Consider the following 19,714-nt stretch of genomic DNA (forward strand, 5'->3'; position numbering starts at 1 on the left):
CGGCATGGTAGTGGGTTGAGCTTAATGAGAGAGAAAGCTATTAATTTTACCCTTCCAGGTAGAAAACTAGTCGGTAACATAGCAAGCCTTGTGGCGAGCTAGCCAGGTTAGCTAAGCCTTGCAGCTAAGCGAGCCAAGCCATGTGACGCTAGCTACCAAAGGAGACAATGGTAAGAAAAAGCATAAAAGCAAATTCTTGCCTGAAGTGAAAACTTTCCTTTCGGCAAAGTCAGCCAACACAGAAGACGAAAGCCGAAAACATGTGCTCGGCGTTGTAACCTCATGTCACACCTGTGAACAGTTTAACATGCAAACAGATCAAGTCGTGCTAAGGAGCACTTAGAGTAGTACTCTTCATGAGGAAGAGAGGTGAGAAGACCAGAGGGTGGGCGAGTGGCTCCTTACGATGAGGGGAGAGGCTCACCTTGTTCGCTACTTGACCTGTCTGTCTCTGACATACGTGTGTGATTGGTTCTTCGAGCTTCTGAGATTCTGGAGAATCCCACATTTGAGATATCGAAATGAATAATTTAAAAAATAACTCTAATCCTAGACCAGTTTTGTTTTGCTTGTTAGTTCAGTGGTTCCCGACAGAGAGAGGGTTAGGCTTACCTTGGTGCTGATGAGTTTGGAGACTACGTCTCGAGCGTGGACGTCGATGGTACAGATGGTCATGATCTTCTGACGGTCTCCTCTGGACAGCTTTCCAATTAGCAGCGTGATCAGAGTGTTCAGCTGGGTCACCTGTTTCTTGAAGTAGTCCTTGAGGGCGTTCTCATAGCCCTCCTCCAGCCTGGCGAATGCTATGCCCACCTCTGTGGTCCACCAGATTTGAGTGGTGGCCAGGGCAATCTGGAACACAACACAACACAGGTTGAGATATGTACACGCAACAACATTTTTTGTGATGATTTGAGTTATCTGCACACAAATCAAGATGGCGCTGCAGTGGATAGCAGCCATTTCACGGGCTCCTAATTTGTGTTTTTTTTACACTGATCTTAACTTTTGTTATACATGTCCTCTCCATCATTTCCTATGACCGAAAACAGCTTCTGGACATCAGAACAGCGATCAGAAAACTTGATTTGGATGACAATTTCTACTTCAATGTGTTGGCAGCTCTGGACGTTCTGCTTACTCCGGACCAGGCCCTAATCCCCGGGACTCGAAACAGGAAGAAACGCCGCAAGAGAGGCAAACGCCATATTTAAGAGAGGCCACTCTCCATATTTTCAAGTATAGTGGTGGCGTCATCGTGTTATGGGTATGCTTCTACTCATTAAGGACTGGGTCATTTTTCAGGATAAAAAATACATGTAAAGGAGGTAAGCACAGGCAAAATCCTAGAGGAAAACCTGGTTCAGTCTGCTTTCAACTGGACACTGGGAGATGAATTCACCTTTCAGCGGGACAATAACATAAATCACAAGGGCAAATCTATACTGGAATTGCTTACCAAGAACACATTGAATGTTCCTGAGTGGCGGAGTTACAGTTTTGACTTAAATCTACTTGAAAATCTATGGCAAGACCTGAAAATGGTTGTCTAGCAATGATCAACAACCAATTTGACAGAGCTTGAAGAATTTAGAAAAGAATAATGGGCAAATGTTGCACAATCTAGGTGTGGAAAGCTCTTAGAGACTTACCCAGAAAAACTCCCAGCTGTAATCACTGCCAAAGGTATTTCTACAAAGTACTGACTCAGGGGCATGAATACTTATGTAAATGAGATATTTCTGTATCTTATTTTCAATAAATTTGATAACATTTCTAAAATCATGTTTAACCAAGAGATAGGTGAGAGTACAGACCTGGGCTGGGTAGTCAAACAGCCACTGTTCTCTGGGTTTCTCCTCGTAGGCCTGGACAGCCTCTCCAAACTCCACTCTCAGAGTGGCACACATCCTCTCCAGCACACGGTTCAGCCACATCTCCACCTGCACACAAACACAGAAGGAACATCTAAAAATATTGCATAGCATTGACTGTAGTATACAGAGACATAATGTAAGAGTTAGACACTTAGTTATACAGTAGTATATGACTGTTTCCATACCTGTCCTGAGCAGTCACAGTCCTTGTCAAAGGTGACATACTCAATCTCTTCACTCCACATTCCCAGGGCCACCTTGATGGGCTTGCCACTCTCGTCCAGCTGGAACTTGAGGTTGGACAGGCTGTCGAACAGCTTGGACAGATGCTTGCTGACCTGCAGATGGGAATACAGGCAGTCACACACTGGAAATATGGGATAATATGTGGTATGTTGCTGTGTTCTGTAGATGTACTGGCTGCCTAGAAGCGTACCTCCACAGGGTCGTTTCCATTGGACAGGATGTCCAGCAGGTCAGCAGAGGAGACGAAGTAGAACCTGGGGAAGGCCAGACGCTTGGTCTCCAGGTACTCAGCCAGAGCCTTCTCACACATAGCAAGTCTGAGGGGCAACACACGGAGATAACCATTATAGTCATTGATTGGCATGGTCAAACCAGGGCAACATTGAAATCTTATATAATGTAGCTATATCTGTTCTAAGCCATTGTTTTACCCTGTCTCCAAACCCTCCAGTTTCTCCAGAAGCCCTTTCTTATTGGTGGACTCCACCACGTTGGTAACCTTCATTGCCTCAGCCATGATTTCCTTGAAGTCCATGTCGATGCCATCAAATCGTTTGGAGTCTTCGGGCAGTTGGCAGCGGATGTCCTCAGAGCCAATGAAGATGCTTTCCAGATGGGTCCAGGTGCGCTGCACAGTGAACCAGATGGAGATGACTGAGTCTGCAGTGGACAGCCTATGCTGCCAGCCAGACACCTCCTCCAGGAAGTGAGCGATGTACTTGGAGGTCATCAGAGTCTGCAGCTGTACCTAAGGTCACCAAAGAAGAAGAACAGGGGTTAGTCACTGATGTCATACATCTCCATAGTCATCAGGAAGTACATCTGCACAGGGAGCCAAATGATGGAGCTCCCAGTGAATGGAACTCAATGGACAGATCTCAAATGACACTCTACAGTGCACTACTGGCACTGCATGAAATGAGTGTGGTGACTGCCTATCTAATCCTGTTTGATGTGGTTGTGTGTTGTGTACCTGGTTGTCCTCCAGAGTCTCCACCAGCTCCTCGTTGGGTTTGAGCAGCATGGTGCCTGTCCGGCCATGAGGCTCGTGTTCAAACACCATGGAGCTCCACGTGCTGTCCAGCTCGGCCAGAGTCTGAGGGGAAGGAAGGAGACCACAGGGCAGGGGTTAGTAGGGGGAGAGAGACTAAAAGGCCTGTTCACTATAATCACTAACCTATAATCACTAGCCTAACCACTATAGTTTCTATACGTGTCCTCACCTTCTCCATGCCAGACTCCTTGACGGCCTTGTCCACGATGCTGCGCACCTCGTCCTCAAACTGGTGCAGGTTGAGCTTCAGCAGGTCCTCAAAGGTGGTCTTCTCAGACATATCAAACTTCACCTGGGGGTGGACATGGATTACAGGTTCAGTAAAAGCTTTATAACCTAGCTCTTAGCTATATGATAACGTATCAGCTCTTTATGACACATCGTCAGTCCTGAATGTAATAAGGAAATGGAGAGAAGCATTTTCCAATGTCATTGGATGCATCCCTAATGGCATCCTACTTCCTATATAGTCCTATAAAGGGAATAGGGTGCCATTTGGGACACGAGCATTGGTGCCTTTGACTGAAGCTGACTTGTACCTTGGTGGCCATCATGAGCTGCAGCCAGTGGCGGTCCCTGATGGCCGGGTTCTGCAGTTCTCCCACGGCGCGCAGTGACGTCATCATGTTCTTCACCATGCTGTCCAATCCGGTAAAGGCGTCCCAGGCTCTCATCTCCTTGTCCAGCCCCTTGATGTCCTTGGCGTACTTCTTGGTGTCCATATCCATCTCCTCCACGTTGATGTCCTTCCACAGGGTGGTCTTCCAGTCATCCATGTTGCCACTCACCTGCAGCCACAACCAGCACACAGTCACTCACTGTCCATCAATCTATTGAATAAGTCTCATTGATTATCTAACCATTGACACAGATCAGCATAAGATCAGAGTAGAGAATGCTCCAAACAAGATGAATAAAATAAAAATCGATTAACCAGAGTGACACTATTGCATGCATCCAGATTTTTCTCCCCATTATGTTTATGCTTTTTTTCAAAACACCAGTATGCCTGTGAGCTGTGGAGTCTTACCAGCAGGATCATGTCCCAGAGTTCTTTGAGCAGGACGATCTCCTTGCGGCAGGTTTTGAGCTGTTTGTAGTCGGGAACATTCACCTCAAACAGACCAGCCGAATCTGACAGGCCTGTCATCTCTTCCTCCAAGCCCATAATATTCATCTGAATCTGTGGTTACCCACCGGATTGGAAGGTTTAGGGTTTATACTCAACACAGAGCTTAAATTAGATCCACAAAAGATTTTGAACTACTCACATCATCGAGAGCCCCGTGTGGGTTTTCAAAAGAGAATTGGAAGAAGGGCTGCTGTCTGAACTTCTCTCTAAACTCATACTGTTTGATCTGTGGACACACAGGACACACAGCTTCACACCATGCCCATACAGTATCTCTCTCTTCGTCCGTCGTCTCTATGTGATTTACATAGATGTAGCTACATATACCGATGTGTTAAAAATTACCTCAAATTGCTGGCATTTCCTTCGGACGATGTTGACTTCATGTGCTTGCAATGGAGCCAAGTTCTGTTTGACTTGGAGGGATGTCTTTTTCACGTTATTCCAGTGCTCTGGAAGATCCTAAACCAAGACACATCATTTCATGTTTAAAGGCTAAATAAAGCTCAGCTTCTTATTTTGTTATTGATCAAGGGAAACCCATGCAGTAAAGAGGTTCTGCCCTTGCTTAGAGAGCTGCTATAAAACAATATCTCTAGTGATCCTAGATCTGTAGTAAGAGTCAGATCTGTGTGTCGCCTACCTGTAGCTGAGCATGGACCTCGTCAGGCAGCTCCTCTCCAAAGTCTTTGAGGAACTGGATGGTTTCCTTGAGAGGGGAGAACATGGTGTCTGTGGCTGCCTGTCTGTCTTTCATCCTCATCAGGTGACCCATGACCCCCACCAGGCCCTGGTAATCCCCTTCCTCCACTGTCTTGGTCAGCCCATCCTTCACCTCCTTGATGAAGCCGTCCAGGTCCCTCAGGCTAGGAGAACACACACACACACACAGACGCGCTCACACACACACACACACACACACACACACACACACACACACACACACACACACACACACACACACACACACAGACGCGCTCACACACACCCACGCAGCAGCAGACAATTAACAGTTGAAGAAAGTCCTCATCCTACCAATGAGTCCCATTCTGAAGGACTTTAACGCAACACCCAGCAGTACTATTGTCCTGTCACTGTTGGTCTGTACCTGTTGGTGACTCGGTCTATGAGGAACTGTTTGAACATGAGGCTCCAACGTTTGATAGTGTTGAGCAGGGAATGTTTGAAGGGACGGATGTCAATCTGGAGCCAGTGCTGCAGCACCTGGGAGTTCTCCAAGTTGCTCACCTCCTTGTACAGTTTCTCATACGTATCGATCTGTAGGGGAACACACACAGCACTCATTGGGACCAACCCTGGAGAACCTAACACTCCTACATCAGTGGAGGCTGCTGAGGGGAGGACGTCTCATAATAATGTCCAGAACAGAGTAAATAGAATGGCATCATACACATGGGAACCATGTGTTTGATATTTTGATATCATTCCAGTCATTCCACTCCAGCCATTACTACGAGCCCGTTCTCCGCAATAAAGGGACCACCAACCTCCTATGTCCTACATAAGTTGCTAAGAGTCCCTACTGTGTTTTAGGGGGTGCATCCTAAATGGCACACTATTCCCTAAAGTGTGCATTACTTTTGACAGAAGTCCTACGGGAATAGGGTGTCATTTGGGATGCAGCCAGGGACTTCTTTCTGTACCTCTTCCTTGAAATCTTTCAGTGTGGGGGGGTTTTTGGGCACGCTGTCCTCTCCGTGCGCCTCAATCTCCTCTGGGGTAAGAACTTTGCTGTAGAGGAGGAACTGCTCCATGAAGTCGTCCCTGTCATCCTGCCACAGGTAGGCGTATTTATAGAGCACGTCCCGATACTCCTGGGCCTCTTTCATGGCCCCAACCACCTGGTTCAATACATTCTCACGCATGTCTGACAGCTCTGACATCTCATCCAACTCCACCTTGAGGGACACATGGGGGAAACATACAAAGACACACACCATAGTTTACACAGGGTATGATGGTTCAAAATGGGATACACACATAGGTAACATTCAATCTCACACACACACACAGGGTTGTACTCACATCGTAGCATGTTCTGTTGGTCATTGATATCCGAGGAACTAGTTCAGAAACTTTATACACATCCTGGATGAGACTCTCAACCAGGTCGTAAAAGCCATCAGCTATGCCATAGACCAAAGACGGGTAGAACGATGTGTCTCCATCCTCCAATTCAAAACGCACCTCAAACAGTGGGTTTATACTCGACTGCAAGTCAACACAACACACCAGTTAGTAGCACATAAAGGGAATTAACACGACTGATATCTGTGAGTGTTTCTCTCCGGGATTAATTATACCTTGGTGAGCATGTTACTAGCAAGGAACTTGAGAGACACATTGACGACTTTGTAGAACCCGTCCAGGACTTTGTCATCAATGTAGTCGACGTAAGCCATCCACGAGTCAGTGTTCTCATCTGCTCCAAACAGCTTCTTATTCTCCTACAGACACCAGATACACAGACTCTACAGCATGGCACACTTATCAAACATTGACTTTACAAAACATTAAGAACACCTGCTCTTTCCATGACATAGACTGACAGGTGAAAACTATGATTCCTTATTGATGTCATCTGTTAAATCCACTTCAATCAGTGTAGATGAAGGGAAGGAAACAATTTAAATAACAATTTTTAAGCCTTGAGAAACTTGAGACATGGATTGTGCATATGTGCCATTCAGAGGGTGAATGTGCAAGACAAAATATTTAAGTGCCTTTGAACGGGATGTGGTAGTAGGTGCCAGGCGCACCGGTTTGTGTCAAGAACTGCAACTCTGCTGATACACTCTCCTGTGTGTATCAAGAATGGTCCACCACCCAAAGGACATCCAGCCAACTTGACACAACTGTGGGAAGCATTGGAGTCAACATGGGCCAGCATCCCTGTGGAACGCTTTCGACACCTTGTAGCGTCCATGCCCTGACAAACTGAGGCTGTTCTGAGGGCAAAAGGTGGGGGTGTAACTCAATAGAATGTGTTGTTAGTGTTTTGTACACTCAGTGTACTGAACACTCTCCCATAGTGTACTTATTCACTGTTTGTTACATACTGTATGTAGTAGTTGTTTCTTTACCTGTGTCAGTTGGTGGAGTTTCTCGCCAGACTCTTTGATGGCAGCGTACTTCTTGTTAAGGGCTGCTTGTCTTCCATCCAGGTCCAGCAGAGAGTCCTTATTGTCCTTCCTCTCAAACATGGGGCTCACAGACCACTCCTGTCAGTCACATCACAATACAAGCATCACATCTCCCCTCCAGTTGAACAGTACAGAGAGGAAAGCAGGGGTGTATCAGATAGACAGTCCTAACCTCCATGATTAGGTGCATGGCCTCCACGTTGGTCTTAGCCTGGTTGATTCTGCTCTCAAAGTCATGCAAGTTGTCTCTCATCTGCTGGATGTACTCCCACACACCTGGCACACACATAAGTGACCATCATGGCCATCTGTTATGAATATGACTAGTAATGTTGTGATCATCAGCCTTCAGTCCAGTACCTTCCCCGTGCCAGCTCAGAGTGCTCTCAGCCAGGGCCAGTTTCTCATCGATGCCCTTCAGCTCCTCCTCAAGCAGCGGAAACTCCACTGGCAGGACTGTGGCTAGGATCTGTGGATGACAGATACCACCTCAGAAGGTTTTTACATTGAGTTTGTGTCTTTCAGTTGCAGTTTTAGAATTACAACTCCACTCCTTGTATGTTAACCAAACATACATATATTCATCCATCTGTCTATGCCCTCCCTTCCAGTGTCCTGTCCTGTACCTGGTTGTACCAGGAGACGATGAGGTCCAGATTGCCCACGTATTTCCTGAAGGTCTCACTCTGGGAAAAGACTTCAGCAGCGCTGGGAGGCACGTCCTGCTGGCCCTGGATGGTCAGATACTTCACCTCCCTCAGAACGGCCACCAGCTGCAGCGAGATAAACATGTTACTCCTTTCACACCTCACAGACCAGACACACAGAGATATGGCTAACTCTAGCATAGTCTGTTCAATCTATAGAAAGTGTCAAGACAGAGTGTGTGTTTGGAGGAAGAGAGAGAGAGAGTGTGTGTGTGTGTGTGTGTGTGTGTGTGTGTGTGTGTGTGTGTGTGTGTGTGTGTGTGTGTGTGTGTGTGTGTGTGTGTGTGTGTGTGTGTGTGTGTGTGTGATTAGAGGGTGTTTCCCAGCCAGACCTGCTTGTTGAAGTTGACACTGAGGACGTTGTTCTTGGTGTTGCGTAGAAGCAGAGGCTGCTCCAGGTTGAACTGGCAGTCAGTGCCGACCCGGGATGTCCACTCTGTGTACACGCTCACACAGTACTGGTGCAGCAGCCCCATCATCTCTTCATACTTCTGGAACACCAGCCTGGCCTCATCCGTGTCCATACACCTGGATACAACACAACACACAGGACTGTTAGCCTCCAATACACACTGACAGCAACTGTCTGCAAGGACATTTTAATGCATTTCATTTCAACATGCGTAGTCATAGAAAAAAAGGTGAATAGGTGAGGAGTCTCAGATGCTTTGTGCATGGTTAACCAGGACACTGACAGTAGTGTATACTAGAGTATGAGTGGTGGACTATAGCACGTACGGGTGGTGGATAGCCTTGAAGTTATTCATGGGGATCTGGATGCGGTCTTGTACCTCCCGGGCCCAATTGAGTTGCCCGGCAACGTGGGGCATGTTTTTGGCAATGGGCGGGAAGCCTTTACATGTCTCCACGGCTGCCATCTGGGCGTCGTACACCAGCTTGGTGTGGTCCAGCTCTGAGCTGAACATTTCCACCAGCTCCTTGTACTTAGACCAGATCTGGTTCTGGATGTGAGGGCGCTCAAGGATGAAGCCAAACATGTCCAACATCTACATGCAGGAGGAAATGGAAGGGGGTTTTGAAGAGTGACTTTCACTACTGTACATACTTTAGGTTTCAGAAGACCTTACATTAAGACTGACCTTGACAGCAGACTCTGTGGAGGCACAGTCATCAAAAGCCTGGCACAGGATGGTGCCTAACCGTCTCTCAAAGTCCAAGATCTTGTCCTGGAACTTCCTGAAGTTCTCATCAAAGCTCTGAGGGAGAGGGAAAGAGGAGCAACTCTGAACAACACAGCTGGCTCTGCATCTGACATGACACCTTATTCCCTAGTAGTGCACTACTCTGAACAACACAGCTGGCTCTGCATCTGACATTACACCTTATTCCCTAGTAGTGCACTACTCTGAACAACACAGCTGGCTCTGCATCTGACATGACACCTTATTCCCTAGTAGTGCACTACTCTGAACAACACAGCTGGCTCTGCATCTGACATTACACCTTATTCCCTAGTAGTGCACTACTCTGAACAACACAGCTGGCTCTGCATCTGACATTACACCTTATTCCCTAGTAGTGCACTACTTTTGTCCAGAGCCAAGGTTGGTTACCTTGTTGCCTGTGTCGATGGCGTCGTATTTGCACTCTGCAAATATTTTGATGAGTTCAAGGAACTCCTCGTAGATGCTGAAGACCATGTTTCCCAGGGCGCTGCCTCGGACCCCCTGGACGTCCACCTTCTCCAGCTTTAGCAGCTCCACTGACACCGCATACACCTCCTACCAGACGCAGGTTAGCCCAGTGTGTGTGTGTGTGTGTGTGTGTGTGTGTGTGTGTACCTCTATGGTCTGTAGACGCTGCAGGAAGGCATCCAGCCTGGTAAACACCAGGTGTGAAGGGAAATCCCAGTTCTTTGAGTTTCCATTCTAGAAGACACAAATGTACCGAGATAGTTGACTTTAGTCATAGAGTTGTAACACTTGAAGGTTTGATGAAATGTTGCCTTGAGTGTTGTAAAATAGGTGAGAGTTTAAGAATGTATACTTACTTTGAAGTATTTGTCAATGTCGACTTTGCACTGGTTGTAAGTCTCTCTGAGGGTCACCAAGGTGACAATGCTCATCCTGATGTTTCCCAGAATCTCGTCGATCTCCCCCATAAGGCCCTTCATCACCTCCTCTGGACCCAGGAAGTTCCTTGTCTGCAGCACACAGGAGGACAGTCTCCAAAATATGAACGTATGTAGCCGTTTCTTTACTAGGTGAAATGTGTTTTTGTAGTAGTGGCTAGGTCTGAGAAGTGTCTAGGGGAGGGGGCTAGGGGGTAAGTATATTCTGATTAGAGTTATTAAAAAGACATTGAAAAGACATGCACTTTGAAAAAACATCACTGACAATTACCATATCAATGAAGAGGTTGCAGATTTCTTGGAGGATGACAATGATCCTGGCAGGGTGGCTGTAGTGCTCAGAGTTAGCCCAGGTTAGACACACTGTGTGCATCACAGCTCCCACGTAGGTTCGCAGCTGCAAATAGGACAGAGGGAAAAGATGTAAAGTGAAGGTTGAAAGATAATTATCGGAATTAAAAGGATGGACACATGAAGCTGTTTTCACCTGTGAGTACTCCAACTGTTCAATCTCATCAAGTATCTTCTGCAGTGGCTTCAGATAAAGCACAATATCCCGTGCTTCTGTCCGACCTACAGAGGAGGGTGGCATAACATGAAATGCATGCAGGTCCACGACCATTTGTGTTCAAAGAGAGAAATCTGAGTTAGTGAAAACGTTGTTTAACCTTCATTGACATCCCTGTAGATACTCTTCAGTGCTGGCCAGTAGGTACTTGATGCTTTTTCAACAATTTCTGCCATCTTGCACACTTTTGGATCCATCAACTTCAGAAAAAAAAGAAAGGACCACGACCAATTGACCTATCGGTATTCACACTCCTGATACCTGCAGCGCAGCTCGAGTTTGGGCTAGATTCAATCAGATTGACATCCACATAGCGTTGTTTTGGCCGTGTCGGAAGTGCATTAGAGCTGTCAAATCCACAAGCGGCCTGTTGCGTTACCTTACCATGGACACTGCCATTGGATGCAACTAAACCACACAGACTATAATCCGATAAACCCCACGCAGCCGCGTTAGAAGTTCATGCAGCTGCGTTACGAATTCAAACACTCAAATTAGACTGATTGCCATAAATCCTCCATCCAAATTAACATGGAAACATGCATTAGCCTAACATCAATGGTTTGACATTCGAGAGTCATTATAGCTAACATTGATAGAGCCTGTGATTTCTACTAGCACCGTTTAGAAGTTGTAACGCAGTAGGTATAATAAGGAAGGGAGTCATTTGTGACACACAGGAGCAGCAACTCATCAATATGTCAGCTCATACTTAGCCCAGAATGTACTCTTAAGAAACCTAATGTATTTTTTTTTCTTTTACCCTTATTTTACCAGGTAAATTGACTGAGAATACATTCTCATTTACAGCAACAACCTGGGGAATAGTTACGGGGGAGATGAATGAGCCAATTGTAAGCTTGGGATGGTTAGATGACGCTGATGGTATGACAGCCAGATTGTGAATTTAGCCAGGACACCAGGTTTAACACCCCTACTCTTACAATAAGTGCCATGGGATCTTTAATAACCACAGACAGTCAGGATGTCACGACTTCCGCACAACTTGGTCCCTCTCCTTGTTCGGGCGGCGTTCGACGTCACCAACCTTCTAGCCATCGCCGATCCACTTTTCATTTTCCATTGGTTTTGTCTTGTCTATCATCACACCTGGTTCCAACTCCATCAATTACATGTTGTGTATTTAACCCTCTGTTCCCCCCCATGTCCTTATCAGTAATTGTTTGTTGTAGTGCTTGTGCACGGTATGCTGGTAGTTACCGGGTTTTGTTTGACCCATTTATTTTATTGTTCTGTTGACGGTGGTTTATGGTTATTAAACATAACCGTTGTAAATCAGTTTCCGCTCTCCTGCGCCTGACTTCTCTGCCGCCAGTAGCATCGCATTACACAGGACACCTGTTCAACAACCCATCCAAAATACAGCACACTACACAGGGAAATAGCATATTGTTTTAGACAAGAAGAAAAATTGCCTCCTACTGGCCCTCCAACACCACTTCTAGCAGCATCTGGTCTCCCATCCAGGGACCAACCCTGCTTAGCTTCAGAAGCAAGTCAGCAGTGGGATGCAGGGTGGTATGCTGCTGGCTAACTTTACCATTACTCCTTAAGGTCCAAGGACAAGAGAACAACTGATAATCAGCCGGGCCGATATTGGCCTTTCTCTACCGGCTTAGCCGATAGTCCCTCTACATAGCAAAATTGTTGCTACGCCAGCTGCCACTCACCACCTGCACAATGCAGAGGAATGTCTAGCTGGAAAGATCTGCAGCAGCAAGCTAGCTCATTCTCCAACAGAAAGATGCAGTATTGAGAACTGGATGAATTGACACAGTGACCAAAATCAACCAGCCGCAATCGTATCTGTAAATTGACAATTGATATTCGGATTAGATGATGTCATAATAGGGTGTTTTAAAATGCCTAAATAAAGGTTGTCAATAGGGTTAGCTACCTAAGAATCTTCCTACATGTTTATGGACCAAGAACGCTTTAGATCAGTGTGCGTGTGTGTTCTCACTTCTCAAACTATGGGCAGATTTCAGTCATTCAGACAGAACGTGCGTCATTGTTTTATCTTTTTTCCTACTGTCGCTCTCCTTGTTAAATATTATTCACATTTGTGGCTTTACGCCATATAGCTAGTTCTCATATTAGCAGTAAACAGCAGCAAGTGATATGAGAAGCAAGTATATGAGCGATGGGGAGATGTGAAAGGGAGCAGAGATACAGCCTTGCTCTATCCAATCGTAGTTATTTCTTGACAGCTGAACTAGCCAATTTAATTGTTTCTAATTTCGAGAGTCCCACCCTGTTCAGTCGCCCACTATCGCTGTCCTTCCATTGAAAGTGAATGACACCACCGAAACATCTGCTATGTAGTGATGGGGAGTCGACTCCAAAATAATACATTCTTCGAGTCCTTGCGCGCCGACTCCCGGTGTCGACTTCCATTTGTGGGTGTCAAGCTTCGATTCCGCCTCATAAAATTCTGTATTTCTGCAACAGAGGAAACTATTTGCCATTGTCTACATCCGAGAACAAACTATTGTATCTTTACCAGCAAAGGGAGGGAGAGAGAGGGTAAGGGTACAGCCATAGGTAGGCATGACAGCCACCAGGCAGACAGTCAGAACTGTACATCGGTAATCAAAATGTATTGGCTATCGCAATGCTGTAGCCTATCGCAATGTCGAACTATCGCAATGTCTCAAACAAGTTCACTAAAGTAGGGGCTATCAATGAGTAGGCTGAGCTATTCTACACGCAACAGACCGAAGACCAAACACACACTAGCGTTTTTCATAGCAAAAAGAAAGAGCAGGGGAGCCAGCGATGGAGAGAGGGGATCGGTGCAGATAGACAGACAGTCAGAACCGTGCGCATAGGCTATATCTTGGTAATCTGTATATCTCGCAACGTCTTGTCTTGCAATGCCTCGTAAATTGACTAAAAGTATATACTAGGCTAGGAATGAGTATGGCTAAGCTATTATTCATAGTGCCAGCGAATTGAAGTTGAAAGTAGCCAAATGCATCAGTTTATGCCTAAATGTGCAATAAAAAGTATTATTCCTAAAGCTTATTTAATGAAACCCTGGCTGGCTGTTGATGTCCTAGGTCAGGGTTCTCCAACCCTGTTCCTGGAGAGCTACTTTCCTGAAGGTTTTCAGAAGCTCAAATCAGCAAGATGTGGGCATTGTTATTAGGAAGGATGTCTACTATGGATCGCTAAAATAATGATTATGAGCACACCATCAATTTACAGTGGCAAGAAAAAGTATGTGAACCCTTAGGAATTACCTGGATTTCTGCATAAATTGGTCATAAAATTGTATCTGGTCTTCATCTAAGTCACAACAATAGACAAACACAGTGTGCTTACTAACACACAAGCAATTATACATTTTCATGTCTTTATTGAACACACCGTGTAAACATTCACAGTGTAGGGTGGAAAAAGTATGTGAACCCTTGGATTTAATAACTGGTTGACCCTCCTTTGGCAGGAATAACCTCAACCAAACGTTTTTTGTAGTTGCGGATCAGACCTGCACAACAGTCAGGAGGAATTTTGACCATTCATCTTTACAAAGCTGTTTCAGTTCAGCAATATTCTTAGGATCTCTGGTGTGAACCGCTCTCGAAGTCATGCCACAGCATTTTAAAATCGGGTTGAGGTCAGGAATCTGACTGGGCCACTCCAGAAGGCGTATTTTCTTCTGTTGAAGCCCTTCTGTTGTTGATTTACTTCTGTGTTTTGTGTCATTATCCTGTTGCATCATCCAACTTCTGTTGAGCTTCAATTTGTGGACAGATAACCTTACATTCTCCTGCAAAATGTCTTGATAAACTTGAATTCATTTTTCCGTCGATGATAGCAAGCTGTCCAGGCCCTGAGGCAGCAAAGCAGCTCTAAACCATGATGCTCCCTCCACCATACTTTACAGTTGGGATGAGGTTTTGATGTTGGTGTGTTGTGCCTTTTTTTCTCCACACATAGTATTGTGTGTTCCTTCCAAACAACTCAACTTTAGTTTAATCTGTCCACAGAATATTTTGCCAGTAGCGCTGTGGAACATCCAGGTGCTCTTTTGCGAACTTCAGACGTGCAGCAATGTTTTTTTTGGATAGCAGTGTCTTCTTCCATGGTGTCCTCCCATGAACACCATTCTTGTTTAGTGTTTTACGTATTGTAGACTCATCAACAGAGATGTTAGCATGTTCCAGAGATTTCTGTAAGTCTTTAGCTGACACTCTAGGATTCTTCTTAACCTCATTGAGCATTCTGCGCTGTGCTCTTACAGTCATCTTTGCAGGATGAACAGTGCTGAACTTTCTCCATTTATAGACAAAATTGTCTTACCGTGGACTGATGAACATCAAGGCTTTAAAATATACTTTTGTAACCCTTTCTAGCTTTATGCAAGTCAACCATTCTTAATCCTGGGTCTTCTGAGATCTCTTCTGCTCGAGGCATGGTTCACATCAGACAATGCTTCTTGTGAATAGCAAACTCAAATTCTGTGAGTGTTTTTTATAGGGCAGGGCAGCTCTAACCAACATCTCCAATCTCATCTCATTGATTGGACTCCAGGTTAGCTGACTCCTGACTCCAATTAGCTTTTGGAAAAGTAATTAGCCTAGGGGTTCACATACTTTTTCCAACCTACACTGTGAATGTTTAAATTATGTATTCAATATAGACAAGAAAAATACAATAATTTGTGTGTTATTAGTTTAAGCACACTGTTTGTCTATTGTTGTGACTAAGATGAAGATCAGATCACATTTTATGACTAATTTATGCAGAAATCCAGGTAATTCCAAAGGGTTCACATACTTTTTCTTGCCACTGTAAATATTATGGGGACACCTATACATTTGGCAGCCAAGCACGAGTTATCAGTGTAGACTATTGACGTCTAGACATGATGTTGAAATATCTTCACACGTAGAATAAAAACCTCCAGGCTTCCGTTATAAGAGTCAATTAAATTGGAAAAAAATAAGAATTACGGAGCAATTTGGAAAAAAATATCCTGTGTGAATCGTCCTCTGGAATAATGCACATGCTTGGATAATAATTACATAGCCAACATCTCTAGTAATACCCGTCCGAATAGGGCTATAACATGTCAAAGAATAGGCTTATCAGCGTAGAGTGCAACGTCTGCTCTGGGATCCTGCGCACAGCAGAAATATCTCTGAATTATTCTAGTTCATAGACATCACCTTCAAATTCAAACAAAATAGGAATTTTAATGGCTAAGTTGATGAGCAAGTGGGCAGCATCATGCTCATGTCAGTCCTCTAGAACGCAAATGTAGTCTTCCTAGTAGGTCTTCCTAGTAGGTGATGTGTACATGTGTGCGCATCCGTTTCAGAATGTTTTGGGAGTCGAGCAAGAGTCGACTCCTTCAACTACGACCACAGGAGTCGGAGTCGAGCAAGAGTCGACTCCTTTTACTCCAACCACAGGAGTCGGAGTCATCTCCAAGAATCCTGGAGTTGTGCACCATTACTGCTATGCAGCTGTCAGCCAACGCTGGTTAACACTGGTTATTACTGGCTATCCAGACTCCTTTCTCCGGCGAAACGCTACGCCACACCCACGGACTTTAGTTTCTTCTCCGCAATGAGTCTAGATCTGAGTACCTACCCAACCCTTCACCGAATGTGAGCACATTCGGGGCCGTCTGATTGGTACAGAAAACGATGGGTTGGGCCAGAGCCAGAACACACGCAGGTAAAGCGGTGGTTTGAAAATGTGTCATTGGCTTTGATACTCTGATCGGTTAGAGACAATACAATCGCTTATGACTTTGTTTTGTTCAACGCCCCTCGTCACCACAAACAACTTCAATGATGGCAGTCTCAGACTAAAGTATGTAGAGAATGACAGATCAGCGGAATAATTGTGTGAGACATCAGGCTAGGTTAATGCTTGATCTGATTGAATCCAGACCTGCTAATGCAGGTCCCCTTTCACTGTCGATTCAACACCACCTATTGTTGGATTAACCCAATCAGAACCATGGACAGCTCCTAGCACTGAGAACGCACAAAGACACACGTTCCAAACAACAATATCATCTTTCATATTGTAAAATAGGGTACCTGTGCATAAATACACTCCAGGTTCATGAGTCTGTTGTTCCAGAAATCAAACTCCACTCTGGGCAGTGGGTTCAGTCCATCCAGGATCGGCTGGGCAGAGTCTTTACTAAGAACCTCTGTCACCTGGTGAGTCCAGTCGATTATCACCGTCTCAAAGGCATGCATCAACTTACTGTCAATGGCGCAAGAGAGCCTGCATTGGGGGAAAGGAGACAATGTACTGTTTATTTTCAACGACAATGTATTATGCGATTTGAGTCTTTAAAGGAGGTGACAGTCTAATACCGGTAGGTGTATTCTGAATCTTCAAGAGCATCTGCGTTTGCTGGTAATGGCAGGAATGTTCTGCCTTTGATTTGATCTCCAACGACGAACACTTCATTCTTCAGTTTGTGTGCATGGCGAGACACATCATCTGAAACCACCCTGGGCCAGCGTCTGGTGTTGTCTTTGTTGGTGTGTAGAGGGTATGCAATCTGGAGAAACACTTGTTAAATTTATGAGCGACTGTTTAATTTATCAATAGCTACAACCAGTGCTTGTCTTGGGTAGGAGCTCACTGCAGCCGAGTACCAGTACCTCAAATGTTCTAGCTACTGCTTGAGCTCCTATTCCTCTTGTAGCTAGAATATTAGCCCAAAAATATTGCGGAGCTCCTGCACCTACAGTGGAAGTTGGAAGTTTACATACACCATAGCCAAATACACTTATACTCAGTTTACAACAATTTTTGACATTTAATCCTGGTAAAAATTCCCTGTCTTAGGTCAGTTAGGATCACCACTTTATTTTAAGAATGTGAAATGTCAGAATAATAGTAGAGAATGATTTATTTCAGCTTTCTCTTTCAATTCTTTCATCACATTCCCAGTGGGTCAAAAGTTTACATGCACTCAATTAGTATTTCGTAGCGTTGCCTTTAAATTGTTTAATGTTTCAGGTAGCTTTCCACAATAAATTGGGTGAATTTTGTCCCATTCCTCCTGACAGAGCTGGTGTAACTGAGTCAGGTTTTTTAGGCCTCCTTGCTCGCACACGCTTTTTCAGTTCTGCCCACAAATTTTCTATAGGATTGAGGTCAGGGCTTTGTCCTTCAGCCATGGTGTTTATACTTGCGTACTATTGTTTGTACAGATGAACATGGTACCGTCAGGTGTTTGGAAATTGCTCCCAAGGATGAACCAGACTTGTGGTCTACAAATATTTGTTTTACTTTTATTTAACTAGACAAGTCAGTTAAGAACAAATTCTTATTTTCAATGACAGCCTAGGAACAGCAGGTTAACTGCCTTGTTCAGGGGCAGAACAACAGATTTTTACCTTGTCAGCTCAAGGATTTGATCTTGCAATCTTTCGATTACTAGTCCAATGCTCTAACCACTAGGCTACCTGCCACACAGGTAGCCCAGCTTGAAGGTAGGCCTTGAAATACATCCACAGGTACACCTCCAATTGACTCAAATTATGTCAATTATCCTATCAGAAGCTTCTAAAGCCATGACATCATTTTCTGGAATTTTCCAAGCTGTTTAAAAGGCACAGTCAACTTAGTGTATGTAAACTTCTGACCCACTGGAATTGTGAGACAGCGAATTATAAGTGAAATAATCTTTAAACAATTGTTGGAAAAATTACTTGTGTTATGCACAAAGTCGATGTCCTAACCAACTTGCCAAAACTATATAGTTAACAAGAAATTTGTGGTGGTTGAAAAGCAAGTTAATAACTCCAACCTAAGTATATGTAAACTTCCGACTTCAACTGTACCGTTAAATATAAACCGCCACATACACTTGAAACAACTAGCCAAAGCGAAAACTTAAGACAAAAATGCTTTCTGCTACTAAAATCGGTGAAACGTAGGCTAAACTGAGAACAGAGTGAAGAGCAGAAATCTCAACTAGCATGCAAGTTGGGGGGGGGTCGGTACAACACCTATTTCAGTCCAAGTCAAGCAGTGGCTGGCTTGTGGACTAGTTGACATTGGGATAGTTAGACGGCCTGGCCTAACATTACTCACCCCCTCAATTGCGCCGATTGTAGCGTCCACTGGGGAATTCGCGACGTCTCCAATAAATACATTCTTTATATTGTCTTTTGTAATAACTTCTTTATCCTTCTTGATAAAATATACAGCTTTGTTTTTAATTGTTTGCGGAAACTCAAGGCTGCAAACAAGTTGGGATGCTGCATTTAGAGAAATAACAAGGCTATTGATGTCGGATTTTTCAATGAAGTTGCCGATCAAAGTTCGGGTTTCCTCCCCAGCAATAAACTTCTGCCATTTGTCCGGTTTCAACTTTAGTGCCTTTAAAGTCACGTTCTGTAAAAACACGATCCTCTGATCTTCTCCCTCCATGTTATCATAATCTTTTGACAGCCACCGTCAGCTATTTGCTAGCTATTCCTTAATAGTCAGTGTACGTTAGCTGGTAAGATTAACGTTAACTACCAAGATAAACGTCTAAACTTCAACTGACAAAACGTTGGAAATCAAATGTGAAATCCGTTCCTCGTGCTCAGAACGTTCACCCATTCTTAACGGTTTTTGTTTGGACTGTCAATGAGCGACAAAGGCTCGAGCTATTGAATGTGGACCCTGTCATTGCTGTGCCCAGAGGTGGAGCTCTATGGCTGTCTCCATTTCTGTCTTGTTTGGTTAAATCCATTGGCAAAATCTTTAAAGTTGTGTGTTAACTTCACCTATCAAGTCAAATATTAAACAAAGAAAGCAAATATGAGACACATGAGATTTGTTAATCTGAGATCTGGTTATCTGATATCAAATAAC

At 44.6% G+C, this 19,714-nt stretch overlaps 1 protein-coding gene across 2 annotated transcripts in view; it reads right to left on the bottom strand.

Moving 5' to 3' along the window:
- The window catches only part of LOC106589834 (dynein axonemal heavy chain 17), a 111,978-nt gene extending 92,451 nt beyond the window's left edge, over positions 1-19,527 (bottom strand). For both annotated transcript variants that reach the window (XM_014180222.2, XM_014180221.2), the window contains exons 1-32: positions 18,944-19,527; positions 17,209-17,399; positions 16,924-17,116; positions 10,941-11,040; positions 10,760-10,845; positions 10,544-10,669; positions 10,192-10,344; positions 9,983-10,069; positions 9,755-9,922; positions 9,281-9,397; positions 8,919-9,187; positions 8,513-8,708; positions 8,100-8,246; positions 7,834-7,942; positions 7,646-7,749; positions 7,414-7,551; positions 6,634-6,777; positions 6,356-6,541; positions 5,974-6,228; positions 5,418-5,587; positions 4,953-5,175; positions 4,655-4,771; positions 4,449-4,535; positions 4,208-4,360; positions 3,717-3,965; positions 3,347-3,469; positions 3,097-3,219; positions 2,555-2,871; positions 2,314-2,440; positions 2,063-2,215; positions 1,818-1,943; positions 613-852 (exon numbers count right to left, since the gene is read on the bottom strand). In XM_014180222.2, coding sequence (XP_014035697.2) covers positions 613-852; positions 1,818-1,943; positions 2,063-2,215; positions 2,314-2,440; positions 2,555-2,871; positions 3,097-3,219; positions 3,347-3,469; positions 3,717-3,965; positions 4,208-4,360; positions 4,449-4,535; positions 4,655-4,771; positions 4,953-5,175; positions 5,418-5,587; positions 5,974-6,228; positions 6,356-6,541; positions 6,634-6,777; positions 7,414-7,551; positions 7,646-7,749; positions 7,834-7,942; positions 8,100-8,246; positions 8,513-8,708; positions 8,919-9,187; positions 9,281-9,397; positions 9,755-9,922; positions 9,983-10,069; positions 10,192-10,344; positions 10,544-10,669; positions 10,760-10,845; positions 10,941-11,040; positions 16,924-17,116; positions 17,209-17,399; positions 18,944-19,282 — 5,316 coding nt within the window. In that variant the 5' untranslated portion in view covers positions 19,283-19,527. The remainder of the gene's footprint in view (positions 1-612; positions 853-1,817; positions 1,944-2,062; positions 2,216-2,313; positions 2,441-2,554; positions 2,872-3,096; positions 3,220-3,346; positions 3,470-3,716; positions 3,966-4,207; positions 4,361-4,448; positions 4,536-4,654; positions 4,772-4,952; positions 5,176-5,417; positions 5,588-5,973; positions 6,229-6,355; positions 6,542-6,633; positions 6,778-7,413; positions 7,552-7,645; positions 7,750-7,833; positions 7,943-8,099; positions 8,247-8,512; positions 8,709-8,918; positions 9,188-9,280; positions 9,398-9,754; positions 9,923-9,982; positions 10,070-10,191; positions 10,345-10,543; positions 10,670-10,759; positions 10,846-10,940; positions 11,041-16,923; positions 17,117-17,208; positions 17,400-18,943) is intronic.
- Positions 19,528-19,714: the final 187 nt, after the last annotated feature.

Source organism: Salmo salar, chromosome ssa28 (genome assembly GCF_905237065.1).
Source record: "Salmo salar chromosome ssa28, Ssal_v3.1, whole genome shotgun sequence".
Taxonomy (NCBI): domain Eukaryota; kingdom Metazoa; phylum Chordata; class Actinopteri; order Salmoniformes; family Salmonidae; genus Salmo; species Salmo salar.